The sequence below is a fragment of the Esox lucius genome, chromosome 10 (genome assembly GCF_011004845.1).
Source record: "Esox lucius isolate fEsoLuc1 chromosome 10, fEsoLuc1.pri, whole genome shotgun sequence".
In the NCBI taxonomy this organism is placed as follows: Eukaryota; Metazoa; Chordata; class Actinopteri; order Esociformes; family Esocidae; genus Esox; species Esox lucius.
In genome coordinates, this window is record NC_047578.1 from 6,175,913 (window position 1) to 6,193,207 (window position 17,295).

General features: G+C 39.6%; 1 protein-coding gene across 1 annotated transcript; it reads left to right on the forward strand.

The window, feature by feature from the left end:
• Nucleotides 1–1,106: 1,106 nt before the first annotated feature.
• Nucleotides 1,107–10,204, forward strand: si:ch211-80h18.1 (uncharacterized protein LOC555593 homolog). The gene is made up of 23 exons (XM_034294829.1): nt 1,107–1,194; nt 1,864–1,928; nt 2,023–2,091; nt 2,650–2,685; nt 3,139–3,180; nt 3,800–3,844; nt 3,980–4,015; nt 4,981–5,043; nt 5,172–5,222; nt 5,360–5,386; nt 5,509–5,553; nt 5,665–5,733; nt 6,070–6,120; nt 6,257–6,316; nt 6,462–6,512; nt 6,606–6,662; nt 6,777–6,821; nt 6,925–6,969; nt 7,047–7,094; nt 7,643–7,708; nt 8,641–8,742; nt 9,970–10,002; nt 10,077–10,204. The coding sequence occupies exons 1-23, from the start codon at nt 1,184–1,186 to the stop codon at nt 10,202–10,204; spliced, it is 1,245 nt and encodes a 414-aa protein (XP_034150720.1). The 5' UTR covers nt 1,107–1,183.
• Nucleotides 10,205–17,295: the final 7,091 nt, after the last annotated feature.

Here is a 17,295-nt window from a genome sequence, read left to right on the forward strand (position 1 = left end):
TACGAGTTAAAAAGGGATTAAACAGAAGTTAATTTGCTAATGTGGTAGGGAGTTTCAATGTGGTAGGAAGATGTTAAGGTAAGTTGTTCTTTTCATGGCAGTATAAACAAATACTACGGCACACCAGGTAGAATTTGATAAGTAGCCTTTTTATTCGCTTTATTTAAGCGGGCACATTTCTATTCAAGACTTCCTTGTTCCTTGAAATATGCCACAGCTAATGGGAACTGAGCATGAAGTATTGCTGAATATCTACTTGGCTAACCCACGATTCCTGAGGTGCGAGAAGGGAAAAGGTGGGCCATGAAAAAATCCCTCCTGAGTGTTTCTTTTGTGTGCGTGTGTGTGTGTGTGTCAGTCTGCGTCTCTCTGGGTGGCTTAGGATAAGTAGGTCCTACAGATTAGTATCATCCCTCCCAGTCAGACTGTGTTTGAACAGGGAGGGCCAGGAGAACCGAAAACAATCCAGGCTCCTGTCCTCAGAAACGCTGCCACCCGCAGTTTTCATGTCTCCCCCATCTGTCAGCAAACAGGAAATGAGAACAGAACGCGACAAGCCGCTCTCTTTCATTTCATAAGAAGGGCGGCTGTGCCCTCCACTGGCAGAGCACTTCAACTGTTGATCTCAGAGCTGACAGTTTGGTCCACAGGGCTAGAGGTGAAAGGCTCATTGGGGGGGGGGGGGGGGGGGGGGGGGGGGCTTGGGCCAAGCAAGGCGCTAGGCAACCGGTCCCGTTCTCTTTCCCCAAACTAGGCTCACTCACCTCCGCCGAGCCAGATCCAGCCACACTGTCATTCTCAGCACGGTCCATCAGTAGAGTGCCCAAGACAGGATTTGATTTAACTGGATTTGATTTGATACATATCATATTCATACTGTTAATATTGGAATGACCTGTTTTTACATTCCTTTTTTTTTTTTTTTTTTTTTTTACTTCCCCCTCACCTAGATAATGCTCATGTGTTTATTTTTTAACCTGTATAGAAATTGAGCCGAGTTAGGTAGAATCTAAGCTCCAGTGGTAGGGGTTGGAGATACCACACAAGTCCTGCCCCTTCCCAAGGTGAAGGGGGATGACAGAGTATAAAACATATAGCGGTGCCCAGTGAAGCATAAGGAAGTCTCAAACCTGTGCGCTAACTGCTCTATGTCTGCTCCTGAGTTTCCCACACTGACCAAACCATGTTGTCAAGGTGAGTGAACGATCAATAGCTGCAATTGTTGAGTAAAATGTATGCTGAAACTGGGGAGATGGATTGAAAAGCTGCACTATAGCCCATGCTTCTTGTCTCCATTGTGCAATTTTCGCTAGAACTTCGATATAATTATAGTTAAATTATGAAATTGTTGTTGGTATGGCTCACAGGGTACGTTTTCACACAATAAAAGAGTAATGTGATATGATTGAGATAATTGGGTTTCAAGAGCTTGAGAAATACTGATGTTTTCTTCCAATTGATATTGTTGTTGAAGAGTGCAACCTATCTCATGAAATAAATGGTGCAACAGTAAGTTCTGGGCATAGCGTTACAAAAAATGCTTCATATAGGCTTTAGTTTACACTTTGTATTGATTCTGTGTCTTGATGCAACACAGTTGATTGGATTGCTTTGGAATAATGTGCCCTAGTGGTATGTCCCATGTAAACACTGAGGACATGGGATTTGATATGTATGAGAAGAATATGGGTTTAATGCATGTTTAAGATAGATGTATCAAACCAAAATGATAACTGCATATTGCTTCTATCCATAAACTGCATCTAATCTTTAACTGTATACACTTAATGATTGATGAAGGGATAGAATTGATCCCTGAGATCAAATGTTTGAAAAACATCTATGCATCTTCTTTACCTGCAGAAATATTTTAATTGCTTCTGTGGTTGTGCTAATGGCAACAACAATGTCTGCTGCTCCTGTGGAAGGTATGGAAAAAGCTTGTTGAATCAAAGTTGTATTAGAGTATTATTATACTGTAATATGTAACTCTGTTCACCACTTAATGCATTCTTTCTTTAGAGAAAGAGCCTGAGGAGATAGAGATTGAGGTAGAGGACGGCGAAGAGGAACTCTCTGAAGAGGAGGAGGGTATGAGATGAAAGGGAGGGAGGATTGTGAAGCGGGAGATGAGAGCGGAAGGACATGGGAGAGGGGGCAACTGGAGTTATGTGACAGGACAACATTGGACCAGCAAGTTCTGCTGTGATGAATGCAAGGCAGTCCTGAGCCAAATGTGAAACTGTAAAGCAATTAGCAAACTAAAATGGTGCCTCTTCCCCCAATTAACACAGATACCTGTAGTCTTTTCTGAATATAAAATGGACCTGAAGAATACAGAAACTGTAGGAATGTCTAACGTAACGAAATAAATTCAATGTAAATAATAATTAAAAAAAGAATAATCCTGTTAAAAAATATAAATGTTATTTTGGAGGGCACCACTCATACCTACAAAGTTAATACAAATTTAAACTACTCAGGCACAAAAAGGAAGCATCATGACTAAACTGGTTTTCTTTCTCAACACCCCACATTTTAACGGAGGGAAAGGTATAATCAAATGTATGGAGAACAGACATCAGATGGAGGGAGATATAGAACATGAGCAGTTATTTATGAAATGTCTACACTTCCTTTTCTTTTCAGATGAGGATGACTCCAAGAGTCAGGAAAACAATATGGGTGAGAAGTTCACAGCTTGCCACCAGTGAATAGAACTTCTCAAACCTCTTCTCACACCTGCCTGTGTAATAAAAGTCTCATTTTGAGAGTAAACGTCCGTAAATTGTTAAACTTAGAACATAAACTTGTTTATTTTTTCAGAATATTTTACATAATATTTCATAACACGTTTCGAAGACAAAACATCCCTCATTAATTCCTACAAACAAAAGATAAAATAGTGAAATAGTGAAAATTAGAATATGATTAGCTAAACGTTATTATATTTAGGAGTAGGAAAGATATCAGAAAATGTTGGTATGAACTATCATGTATCACAAAGAACATTTTGGCTCGTACACCTGTATGTAAACCTAAATAACTTCACTATAGGATTTTTTTATTTTTTATATAAAGACATAAATCACACTTCTCAAGCAGTAGTATGTTTCTTTTTCCTTCTCTTTCGTTAAGGAATTGGAGCACAGCAAGCTACCACAGAATCAAAAGGCTTGGGTAAGACTAAACTAATCCTGCTTCAGCTCTGGGATGGGGTACATGTTAAGAACAGAATAGCTCTTAGTCCACTCCAGCTCGGAAGTTAATGCAAGGTGTTGAAATATGTCTAGTGTCTATTAATCTGGTTAATACTGCAATCACATACAAGGAAGGCTTTACTATTGGATAGCCGGGAAAGTTAATCACATCTAATGCATTTTAAATATATATATATATATATATATATATATATATATATATATATATATATATATATATATATATATATATATATATATAACTGGGTTTAAGAATTTAATGGACCGTTGAACAAGATGTTTAGACATAAGGTTGGTTTCCTCAAAGGCATAAGCACTGAGCCAGGCACTGTGTTCCATGGTGAAGCTTCAAATGGTAAGGACCTTTACAAAAGCCAACCCAAATACATGTTTTACATTCAATTTAGTAATTGAAATTTACTTTTGCTGTAAAATGGTAGTTTACTCGGTTATAAATGGCTACTGTGGGTTGACCGAAAAAGTGTATTCAGCACTTTTGATCTGTTATTAATAAGCGAGCCAAAAATATAGTTCATCGCAACTCTCAACATAATGAAATGTGACTCTTGTTTTTGCAGGTCTTAAACTGAATGGGAATGATTCCATACAAGTTGTCATCGGCTGTAAGTTGCACTCTATTCCTTTAAATATGTGGATGAAAACTAACATAAATGTTTACAAGAACATTAGTAGAATGTAATTTGTTTTCCAGTGTTATATTGTGCTATACTCAGGACATGTTGTTGGCTTTGTTACAGCATCCAGCAGTACCTCAATATCAGAAGGAAGTCGTGGTAAAGCACACAGCACATTATAAATTGATTTGTGTGAGAAGAATTAGGTCATATCGTTGAATTTCCATAGCAAATGTGTAGTATAGAAGTCACACACGGGCTGCATTAAACACAGAAAATATATTATTTATAAAACACTATGTATGCAGTGCCTTTGAAAGAATTCAGCCCCCTTCAAGTGATTGAATTAATATATTTGTAGGCATTGATATATACATAATACCTCAGAAGGCAAAAACCACATCTTTAGAAATTTGTTCCAATTTATTGAAATTGCAAAAATGAATTTTCTTATGTATAGGAGTATTCAGCTAGCCACTCTACATGTTTGGCAGAGATCGGCTTCCTGCCCTTCTGTCAGGTTCTCCCACCTCTGCCGGACAACTTTGAAGTTCTGTTAGGATCACCTTGGGATTCTCAGCTACTTCCCTGAACAAGGCCCTTCTTGCCCGGTTTCAAGGCCCTTCTTGCCCGGTTACTTAATTGGCTGGACTACCTGCTCTAGGAAGAGTCTCCGCGGTTTCAAACATCTTCCAATCGAAAATGGAGCCTCCTGTGCTCTTTGGTTCTTTCAATGCTTTAGCATCTTGTTAAATGTTCATGAGCACTGCCTCCTCTCCATTTCGATTGGGTGTTTGCCTGAGCAAATCAATATCTTTCTGCCCTCAGAATGTTTGAGTAAGCAAAACTGGTATGTGCGAGAAATCTCAAAGATGATCAATGGACACAGGATGTATCTGAGCTCAATTTGGAGTGTCATGGCAAAGGGTCTAAAAACTTATGTACATGAGATATTTCAGATTTTTAGCTATTATGGGGTATTGTGTGTGATTTGAAGACAAAAAAATGGAGGAGTTCTGAATACTTTCCAAAAGTGCTCTGTGTGTGTGTGTGTTTTAGTTCGGCAAAATATCAGATTTATGCTCCCTGTGTAACATCTGCCTGATGTGTTTCCATCCATATAGCTAGTGATGGTGCTGATGGGGGAAGAGATCCACATGCTTCACCTTCTGACTCCAACCACCATGGTAAAACCTTGTTCTAACATCCACATTTTATTTGCATGTAATTGTACTGTATACAATTTCATTCAGTGAGGTCAGCTTTGTTTAAATAAACATTTTCTTCTAATCTCCGAATATTCCCTGTCTTTCAGATGCTTCTTCATTTGGACAGCCAGGTTCCTCTTTAGATTCCAGTATCGCAGGTACAAATATTTTATTTTTAAATAACAAACCTTGATAAATCAAACGAAATAATGCTTGAACTGATGACCTCAATGAAACTAATAAATAGTTGAATGTCTACTCCAATTTCATTAAACACATTTTGCTTCCAATCCAGGTCCCCCTTTGGATTCTAATCCAGCAGGTAATGCTACACCTACTATATGCACAAGACTACAGTTTGAACACACACACATGGCTGCTTTAGAAGTCTGAATGGCTGTGTTGGTCCTTGTTGGAGAGGTTAAATGAATAATCTATTGGCAGGTGCAGGAGCTCAGGATAGTTCAGTGTCAAACGCACAGGCCTCAGGTAATCTCAACTTCAATGATAAAACTCCAATTTTATTTTCCAATCCGCAAATCTTCAAATGGCCCCTTTCCTCACTGACTTTGAATGACGTCCAACGTGTTTACTCCATAGGCTCAACAGGACAAGCTGAGGGAGGTTCCCCTCTCATCGCCATCCTCGGGCCTCAACCTCAGCCTGCAGGTATCCTTCATTACATACAACCAACAGAGTGTGGATGCTCCTGGATACCTTCATGTGTCGGCAAAATATGACCGTTTTCTTTTAAAGATTTTTCCATGGGAATGGAAGGCCGCTTTCTACTGCGCTAAACATCCAACTCTTTAAATAATTTCTTTTTGAATTAGCCCACCACGGACCTCTTGATTCAAACGGTAAAAACATGATCATTACAGGAAAAAAAGGATACATCATCTCCTTGAGCGGCGTAGCCATTAATTGTTTCAACTGCAAGTACAACATCCGCATTTTGTCATGCTTCCAGTATTTATCAGGACCGTTTTTGTACCCTCAAACCAGGTGGCAACTCTCAGACGTTTGACGCGGCAGCTTCTCAGACAGAAGCTCCAAGTAAGTTCATGAATTTCCAAACGTCCGTTTGCCTACCTGCCTTAAGATGAACGGCCTCACTGTAAGTCAGACAGGAGAAGTGTCTTCTAAATGACTGGCATAGACATGTTTGATCAACACCCTGTGTGTGTTTCAGCCAGTGAGACAGAGACGGATTCCCCTGAGTATGACACATCAGAGTTGCCGGATTCTAACGGTAAACACCTCGGACATTGAGTCCTACAAATCTTCCGCATAGTGCAGTGAATGCGTCAACTGTGACACTTGGTCAGAATTCAAACATTACATTCCTTGGTATTGTCCTTTAAGTTAAATAAGTTACTTTGTTGATTGGCTTCAAGGTAATGGTCAGAAGCTGCTGAATGGAGGAGTGTTAGATAATGGACATGCAGGTAAATACGACTTCAACCCTCCGGGTCAGAAAACACGACGGTGTCTGGCATCTGTGAGGTGATTCTGATGGTCAGTGTCTCTCCGTACCTCAGATATACCCTTTGTCCACGACGTCATCATCGAAGGCACAACTCACGCCGACTCAACAGGTAACGTTACGTCTTGGTGAGAATGCGACCTAATTAAAGTAGTGGGCTTTTTCTAACTTCTCTAACAGGGCTAATGACATGGAGATGTGCTTTTCAATGGGTTCAACATTTCAGGTGCTACGGATCCATCTGGTGCCAGTTCTCACCTGGACTATACAGGTGAGTGTCCAGGTGAGGGTGCTATGTTTCAGGTTTGTCTCCTGTCTGGTCTATTCACTTGCTTCTCCATAATTTCTTCACTTGACTCTGTATTCTCATTCAGGTATTATCGATCAGTCCAGTCATGACTTCCTCATTGGTTTAATGGGTGAGTGTTTTCATGATTAATGCTGACATTTCTAAAGTGCTTCAGGTTTGTGCTCCGTTGACCGCCTGTCTTTTCAGGTGGAGTGGTGGATCCGTTTGGTCCAGATGTTCATATCGACATCTCAGGTGGGCTGCTAATCATAATCCATTAGGTTCTTCTTTCTGTTCCATTAGGTTCTGCTTCTTTTTTTTTTTTTTATCAAGTAACCAAAATGGACCTATATACAGATCACACTGAATGTGTAGTCAATGGGTTTGTTTCTTCAGATCAGCCAGCATCGTTTGATTTAATCACTTGAAAGATAACTCAGGATTTATTTAAGGACGTTAAAACAACAGTGTTTTCAAATATAGAAAGACAATGATTTGCTAAAGCATGTCTTCGCAAACCTATGTCTCTCTATGAGGGTTTTAAAAGAGTGAGAAGGAGTTCTGTGCTGCCAAATCACGCTTTCAGTCGTTCATCCTATTGTAATAACTAGCTCAAAGACAACTGCTGTAAATCAGGTTTATTATACAGTAAATACAGTACCAGTCAGGTTGGCCACACTTGTGTGGCCAGACTTTTGACTGGTACTGTGTGGATGTAAAAATATGTATATTATATATACACATATAGAGAGAGGAATATGTAGGATATTTCTCACAGCCTGTCTGGCGATGACCTCTTTCAGCTTTGGGCTCAGATCCAGGACAGTCAATGTCATCCAGTAGCAGCCTGGGTCCAAACATTCCACAAGGTACTTGTTCTCCCCTCCACCAGGTTTCGTAAACAAATTCCTTCACCCCTTACTTGTCGCATCACCTGTCATCTAGTCAGGGTCGGCTTTCTCTGCCACAGCTCCTCATAGTCTTGTAATTGTGACACAGGGAATTTATGGTTGAATAACTTTTAACAGAATTAGCATGTGTTCCTGCCTGTTTAGTCACAGAGTAATTTGAGCAGCTTTGTGGATCTCGGCAATGTTCACTGCAACAGTAGGCCCCATCACACTGATCAATGACATTAGAAGTTGTAATTAAGAAAGACCCAAGCGATGGGGGCAGCAGGTGGCCTAGAAGGTATAGCACCAGACCAGGAACCAAAGGTGGTTGGATCAAATCCCTGAGCCAGCAAGGTGAAACATCTGTTGTTCTGTCCCGGAGCTAGGCAATTAACGGTATTTCACTCAGGTGGTTGTCATATTGATCTCAAGTAATGTATAAAGATATGTCTCAGTGAATTAACCCAATAAAAAATAGATATTCCCATTATCCATTCATGTATCTACTTCCTCTGTGTCCTCTGGGTAATGGGGATCACAGATCCAAAACATGATTAGACAGGAGGGCATCGCGGGTCACAAATATTCATTATCTTATAACAGTTGCAAATATCTAGTGGGTGATCAAGTATGGATCAGTGGTATATGCTGCCACCACTGATGTACGAATTCAGTGTCCATTCAAATCTGACTGCTCTTTCAGCAAAAAACACTGCTTTTATGTCCAATAAAACATAAAATGCCTGAGAATATTATACATATATGCATGCATACATACACACATATACACATATATATATATACAAACTGTAGTAGAAGCAAATGGGGTTTTACAACTGGTTACTAATGCTAACCTAACCTTGTATACACATATATACATCAAAGTTATGGTCACATTTTATCTGCAGGCCCAACCGATTACTCAGATCCAGATCAACCCAATGTAAGCTCAGGTTCTGATGGATCTCACAACTCAACGGTCCATCATGCTGGTCAAGCCGATACAACAGGTAAATACACTTAAATCATGAATCTGTGTGGTCACATCATGCCAAGATCCAAAGACAAAGGGGCAATGCCAAGCAATCTGAAGTACATCACTGACTTACAGATCATTTACAAAGGGAGAAAATTCCAGAACACTGGCAATCTACATAGGATAGATTGTCCCATCATATTCAGCCCAGAATCTTACCGAAAGATGCTAACAGAAATCTCTAAGAACCCTGGGGTTACCTTGAAGGATCTTAAAGCCTCTCCGCAATCAATGGCAAAGTACATGAGTCAACTGTAAGAGAGAAACGGCAAACTTGGTTTACATGGGAGATCATGAAGGAAGTTGTCTTTGCCGTCAAAAAAGAATATCAAGATATGACTGACATTTGCCAAAAACTGTAGACATTTGCCAAGACAACTACCAGTGTGCTCTGGACAGATGAGACAAAGTGAAGATGTTAGGCCACAATGCCAGACGCCATTTTGGGCAAAACACCACCTTTGAACAGAAGAACCTCATACCAACCAAAAAGCATGGAAACGCGTCTGGTTTGCTGCCTCAGGGCCTGGCCAACTTGATAATATCGAGTCAACCATGATTTCCATATTGTACCAGAGAATTATTGAGGAGAAAGTGAGGTAATCTGTCAAAAAGCTGAAAATGAACCAAACATGGATCTTGCAACAGGACAATGATCCAATAAACACAATAGATTTGCTCAAATGAAGGGTTATGGATTGGCCACATCCAAGCCTAGTTCTCAATCTAATCAAAATGTTATGGGGTTCTTGAAGTGGGCCGTGCATCCTAGAAAGCCCTCGAATATGACAATGTTCAAACATTACTGTCAAGAATATTGGGGAAATATTCCTCCCAGTCGATGTAAGAGATACAAGACTGATACAAAACAGTTATAATAAATGTCTAAATCAAGTTATTTCAACCGAAGTTAAGTTGTTAAAATAGAAAACTTTCCAAGGGGTGTATTTACTTTTCACATAACTGTGTACTCAGCAGTGGCTGAATATATCACCCATGTCATCTATTGTAAGTCGCCTTTGATAAAAGTGTCTGCTAAATCTCATTTACAGTGTGTACAATACATCTTTTTTTACATATAAATACTCTGATTGATACAACACCCCTCAGAGATATTAGATATAATACACTGAGAGATTACCATATCACATTATTTTATCAATATTAAATTACTATTAACACCAGCATGACTGTATTTCAGATGCATCCATCTCAGACCATGCAGATACAAATGGTAAGATGTGATTAAACAGGGGAATATATACTGATTATAATAAATCTGTATGAATTAATTCCTTCCATTTGCAGGAAATGGAAATGATCGTCAAAGCCATGTTGCAGACCCACATAGAGGTGACCATCCTGTCACTGACATGCCCCACGATGTAACAGGTTTGTCTGACCTAAAAGTTATGGTGAAATATGAAAGCCAGTAGGCCCCTACAACCAGGGGTACCCATTTCCAGTTCATCAAATAAAGCAAATGCAGACGTTGAGGATGTCTGGGTTAGTATTGTGGTTAATATACTGAATTCAACACAACAAGCTAAGTTGAAAATACAACATTGTATTGGTACAGTAAGCAATGTAAGTGTCTATCCGCTTCAGATGAATCTGGGTAGCACATGCCTACAGATAACTTGCTGTTTGAATTCTGCGTCAGGCTTATTTACAAGCCTATTTCGGTCATAACACCCTGACGTCGACCAGTCAAAATAGGATAAAGGGGCCTAATATTGCAGAGAAACATTCTCATGTAAAAAAAAGTGTCACAAAATGTTAGCCAACACTAGTACTTACCGTTCAGCGTTTTGTATCTTTCCGGCAGGTGAACACGGCGCGGTCACTCATCATGACGTCGCAGGTGAGTCCTACCCAATTTAGTAATGAACTGAATCGGCCTAAACATTTCAAGTGTACTAGGTATTATAGAGATTCAGTTTTACAATATTATAACATTATAGTCAACATTACGATGTTGGACTGTATTTTGACACTCGGTCGACTCCAGAAACGATGGTGTGACACAGCCGACAATAACATGGCTTCGCGCTAAATAGGCTAATTTGGAGATCGCAAAGTTGCATAGTTTAACTGGTACCACTCTAACGTTGCTGCTTTTTCAGGTGTTACAAACCGCATCGATGTTCACCGTCACAATGACGTTCACACCGTCGGCCCGAGAACATTTACCACAGGTAATCAACCGCCTTCAAATCTTAAAATGTAGTGAGCTTTCTATGAAATTATTGGAATTATTCCAGCCCTGTTACTATTGTTTTTATGAGTACGAAACACTCACCTGGCCAGTGGCCACACCTCTTTCCCCCTCAGGTACAATAGCTCTCTTTTCATACGTGTTTAGGTTACTGGCCATTCTGAAAAAACGAAAATTATATTATTTTATATTGTCAAGTAGATTTTGGAATATGGTGTGCATTGGTACAATGTTGCATGTCTCAATGTTTGAACAGGTGCAGCAGAAGACCATGTAACCAGCTCACATATACAGATAGATATCACTGGTAAGGACTGGACCTGAAGTGTAAGTTTCAGCCCATTTATTTACTATATATTGTAGCCATTATTTTACGGACAAGAACAATCATAAACATGCCGTTATTACACTGGGTGACACCTTTCAGCATTAAGGCACCAGACGGAGTGGTATATGGCCAATATACAATATCTAAGGGCTGTTATTAGGCACAACACATTGCAGCGTTTCTGGATACAGCACATAGCCATGGTGTATTGGCGATATACCACTATCACCCAAAATGCTGTATTGCTTAAATAAAGTATAATAAAAGCAGTAAAAAGTTATGTGAGGTCATACTGGTGGTATATGGTCTCATACACCACAGCGTTAAGCCAATTAATATTGGCAAACCACCTGGTTTATAATAAAACGCCCTGTATATCAGTCAGACAAATGGATACTCAATGAAGTGGTAAATTGTTCCAACTTCGTGTGTTTCTCCCTCTCCCTAGCTCTTGGGACCAATGTGTACAGTTCCAGTGTACCAGGCACGGCTGGTAGGCTACGTACACGTTAGATGATCAGGGATTTGTCCGCTCACCAGTTCATTTTCAGAACTGATACTCTGCTTTTCCACATCGCTGTTTACACCAATGTCTACTTAACACCCAATACCGCCCCTGTCAGAGAAAAAGAACGGCAGTGAGGGGAAATTAAGTCGCCACAAACAGATCGCATTGCGGTAAAACGCGGGACTGTGGTCTGTAGCAAATACACCACCACTGAAGGGCTGGCCTTAACCATGACGCATTAATTAGTTCCTGGATACCTAGGCATGAGGTGCCTTGTTGCTATCATGAACCAATAACGTCTCTTACTGACTGACTGAGTGACTGGCTGACTACCTACTCTTTGTTAAATAGCGTAGTGGTTAGAGAAGCGAACTTGAGAATTATAGGTCCCGAGATCATATCTACTCGCAGGCGAAGCGAAGTACCCATTGTGAATTATTCGGTATTGACGTATTAAGCTGTTCAATCGGCCAGTGGCGAATGCTAACAGCTCTCAGACGCTATTTCTGTTGGAGGTAATAACCCAATGCTCAATAGGGTTTAGTGACTGGTGAAATGCGCAATGCAGTGGCGTTATGGTTAATGATAATGCCTCTCACGTGGAAGGCTCAAGTTCCAATCTATTGTGAACAACGACATTTATTTATTTCCACGATTCTCTCGTCGTTTCACTTGATGAAAAAGTCAGTTATCGTCGCCTTTCTTGATAGTTATTGTATCAATGTCATTCACGAATGAAAGAAAAAAGTACGTTGTTATGCCATGAAAGAAAAAAACACGTTATTATGCCCTGAAATGAAATAGCTTTGGCAGACTCGCTACTTATTAGTTGTACTTGTGGCATACAATCTCATATACCATTGCTTTCAATTCAACAATTAGCATCCTGATCTTAAACAACCCAGTGAATAACTTAGTAATATCCCCTCTTATTTGGAACAGGCTTAAATGATGTCGGTGTGACTAGGGGACTCATAAACTCCACAGGTTAGTTTAACCAATGGCATGTATGCACAGAGAAATCCACGCGTGACAGACATGTTCCGGCCATATAACTGATGACTATTACCTTTCCACACTTTCAGAATCAACTCTTGAATTTGGACATGACTCTACAGGTATGTAGCCAATGCAACAAACATGTAACATCTAACCAGAAGTGCAAATAGTAGAGGGCAGGATAATGCCACATGTGAAATGTTAGCCAAATTGACTGCTACTAAGTCTACCAGGAACACACCAATCAAAACAATTTACCCCCATCCCAGTCATAACATTTCAGAAATAATAGATGAACTTCCACACACATACATATGTGTACATACGAATGTATTCTATACTATCAGTTACAGGGGATCCACGCAGAGCGTTATCCCAGACAGAGGCCATAGGCACGGGTGAGTGAAGTTCGCTTAGCACTAATTAAATATCAGAGATACTGCACTATGATCATATTACTCACCATGTTACTGATCATGTTACTCACATTTTTACTGACCATGTTACTTAGCTTGTTACTCACCATGTTTCTGACCATGTTACCATGTTAGTGGCTATATTAATCACCATGTTACTGACCATGTTACTGACCATATTACCATGTTAGTGGCCGTGTTACTCACCTTGTTACTCACCATGTTACTGACCATATTACCATGTTAGTGTCCATGTTACTCACCTTGTTACTCACCATATTACTGACCATATGACCATGTTAGTGGCCATGTTACTCACCATGTTACTGATCATGTTACTGACCTTGTAACTGACCATGTTACTGATCATGTTACTCACATTGTTACTGACCACGTTACTTTGCTTGTTACTCACCTTGTTACTCACCATGTTACTGACCATGTTACCATGTAGGTGGTTATATTAATCACCTTACTGATGATCATGTTACTGACCATGTTACTGACCATGTTAATGGCCATGTCACTGACTGTGTCATTGGCCGTATTACTGACCATGTTACTCGCCGTGTTACTAACCACATTTAATCTATTATTTTGTATCATAGTTACAGCTGATCCACAAGGATCCACCCTACAGAGTTCCAGTAAGTTGGCATATTAATTTATCTTGCAAAAGTACTTTATCTTTTGGAAAGGCAGATAGCCAAGCGGTCAGAACATTTGACGAGGAACCAAAATATGACTAGATTTAATAGCGGAGCCGAGCCGAGATGAGAAATCATAGAGCAAGACTGTTCACTTTAATTGCTCCAAGGTCAACATAAACAAATCTAATTACCTGGCTGTGACCACACCCCCCAGGAGAGTAGAATATGCAGAAACACCTTTCTAAATTCACAGATGTATGCCGTACCTTATAGATGAGTGACAACATGCAGACGTTTGGAACCCCAGTAATTTTGTTTGCCACTGCTGAATTAACCATTCAATATTATTTTGTAGCAACAGTCACAAAATGATTTTTACACTGATACCTGACAGACATGTAGTGACTAAAAACCTGATTAGCAGTGCCTAATGACTACAGACAGGGCTAGTCTATACGTTTGTCCATGGCCTCCTCATTCTCTGTAGGATCTGTGTTTATGCAATGTCTTTGTCCACACAGGTCCCTCTGGTGTAACGGAGCAGAAACAACATGCTGGTAAGCTTCATGGGAGTTTAGTTTTAAATTCCTGTTACACAGCTAATTAGACTTTTGACTTTTCAGATAAGCTAGTTTGCCAATAATTGGGCAAATGGTCAGATGTCTCAGTCATGTTGACATCTATAGCAATTCACAAAGTAATTTTAACAGGCTAAATTACAAATAGGGCCAATTACCTGATATTTAGCGCAGGATTGCCACCATTTTCAGATTGTGATATGTTATGTAGTAACCCAACAAACTGTACATTGCAACACTCAATGAACAGATGCTCAAGGGCTCTTTTCCTTCCTCGGTTTTGCTTGCTCTTTCCAGTTTCCGCAACTGAACAGTACAACCCATCTGGTCAGGGTCCTGAAGGTAGGTTACTCAGCTCAATACAAAGTATCTCTAATACCTTTGTATCTTATTTATTCTTTGTTACACACAGAGAAATCCTTTTTGGACAGTAGCACATTATTTCTTTTCATTTTTGCTCAGTATTCCAGTGCATCTTCTTTCAACAATATTGGATTAAATCATTTAGAAAGAAAAATACGTTTAGTACATAGTGCTTCCATTTAAGGGTGCCAAACGCTTTTGGTAGATTAACATTGTGTACAATTAAACAGTCAAGTAATTAATACTAGTCATGTTAAATGACATATATCTTTATCTTGCAAGGATTCTTAGAAGTCAATCCATAAACATCACCAAACTCCAATGTTTCCTGGTTGTTTTCTGCTAGCCCAGTATCGTATCTTCAGTTCCTTAGAGCTGTCCAATGAAATTTGAAATGTATTTTTCTACACTTCAATCCTTTCATCTTTCATCCAGAATGCATCCAGCTGCTGTCAACAGTTACACTTAAACAATAAACACAAATTAGCCAGTTCCAGTGGCAGCCATACGTGCCCAAAACACAACATGTCATCTACCATATTTCACAGGTGGTATGCCAGTTTGTTTTATCGCCACACTTGCCATTACTCTGGTACATTTTAAGCTTAGTCTCATCTGCCAACAATGCCTCGTTCCAGAAGTATTTCAGATACTTTTTAGGCCATCCTGTTTCTGCAGGTAACAATTCTTTGCTCCTTACAGTCCAGCATTTGTAGTTTGGCTGGTAAAACTGCGCATGATAAATGACTGAAACATCCACTTGGAGAGCGTTCCTGATCTGTTGGACAGTTTCTTTCATTCATTATGGTAATCATTCTTTGGTCAACCCCTGGAGAGTTCTTCCTTAGTCTGCCAGGTCGTTTGCAATTGCTTTCATAGACGTCTTTGATGGAAATATCCACATTTGCCTCATATCTGCCAGTTTTGCATTGATGCCTCTTTGGTCCTCATACACCCGCAACAGACACCCGCAACAGACTCCAAATGAAAAGCCTTGAATCTGGACTAGACATATAGGGTAACATGGTGCAAGACTATTTACTGATACAAAAAATAAAGGTTAAGTGATTTTTTTTTTGTATTTTGAAGATGGCTATGCTTATGGTAATGATATAGTAAAATAAATGGCTGCAGTTGACATATTCATTTTTTATTTTACCCAGCTACTTGGGTAAAATGCACCCCCACAGGGTTAGTTGCCCCCCGGTGAATCTTATCCCAAAATGAATATCCATAAATTAAAACAGACAGTCTTGCATGGAATGCAGAGCCAAAGAAAATGTCCAAATACTTTCTATGACACAGGGCTTCTTTCACAGTGTAATTATTTGACAACTACTAATTAAGTTTAATTATTTGCCGTTTAGTTTTGTCCTCCCCCGATATCCTCCCCTGATTAAACATACAACAGTCTCATGACTAATCGTTTAATTCTACTGTATTTACCACAGTAGTAAGATGACAAGGTTTCTGACTACAAGGGTTCAGGCAATAATACAGAGCTGTTATACTTAAGCTTTCAGAGAGAGATAGAGGTAAGCTATTGATTACTGGTTTTAAAAAGCAAGCAAGTCATAATGAAGGACCCGCTGCTACAGTATACCAATAGAATTCTCAATATACAGTGGATATAAAAACTCTACACACCCCTGTTAAAATGCCAGGTTCTTGTGATGTGAAAGAATGAGACAAAGATAAATCATGTCCTCGCAATCTGACAGACCTGGAGCACTTTTGCAAAGAAGAGAGGGCAAATATTGCCACATCAAGATTGTGCTGTAATAAAATCAAATGCTTAGTACAAAGTATTAGTTTAAGGGTGTGCACACTTATGCAACCAGATTATTGTAAGGTTTTTATTTAGAATTTTTCCCCCTTGAAGATTTCAGTTGGTTTTTCAATTGAATTGTTCACATTACAGGTCACATTAAAAGTGGAAAAAGTTCTGACATGGTTGATCTTGGTCTCCTTCTTTTGCATCACAAAAACCTGGCACTTTCACAGGGGTGGTGTAGACTTTTTATATCCACTGTACATACTGTCCTACAATATATGACCTATTCAACATTAAAGGGATAGTTTACCCCAATTAGGGTTTGCTGTCTGGGCCATAGGCTGCTTATCAAAATGAACACTAACTATCCCTTTAAAATAGTTGAATTAGAAACTATATGATGCGTGTCACTCCCTAAAACACATCTTCCCTTCTGAAGGTGCAGAAAATGTGGAACTGGAAGATACCTGCTGATTTCCATATGAAGCCCCGTGTCAAGTTTCTACGCTACAGATTTCAGTGTACGGACCAGTCTGCATGGCAGAGAAACAGTGATCCATCCCACTAGCATTTCTAGTTGTTATTGTTTCTGTGTGTGTGTGTGTCTGTTGTATGAACTTTGTCTATTTAAACCTAAAGATGACAGTGTAAGTAAACGTTTTGGGCACATGGTAATAAGTTACCCTTCATGTT

Bases quoted from the DNA above. Each gene is read 5' to 3' on its own strand.
- si:ch211-80h18.1 (XM_034294829.1), top strand. The intron at 1,929-2,022 runs GTATGGAAAAAG...TTCTTTCTTTAG, and splicing joins GTCTGCTGCTCCTGTGGAAG to AGAAAGAGCCTGAGGAGATA. The intron at 10,003-10,076 runs GTAAGATGTGAT...TTCCATTTGCAG, and splicing joins AGACCATGCAGATACAAATG to GAAATGGAAATGATCGTCAA.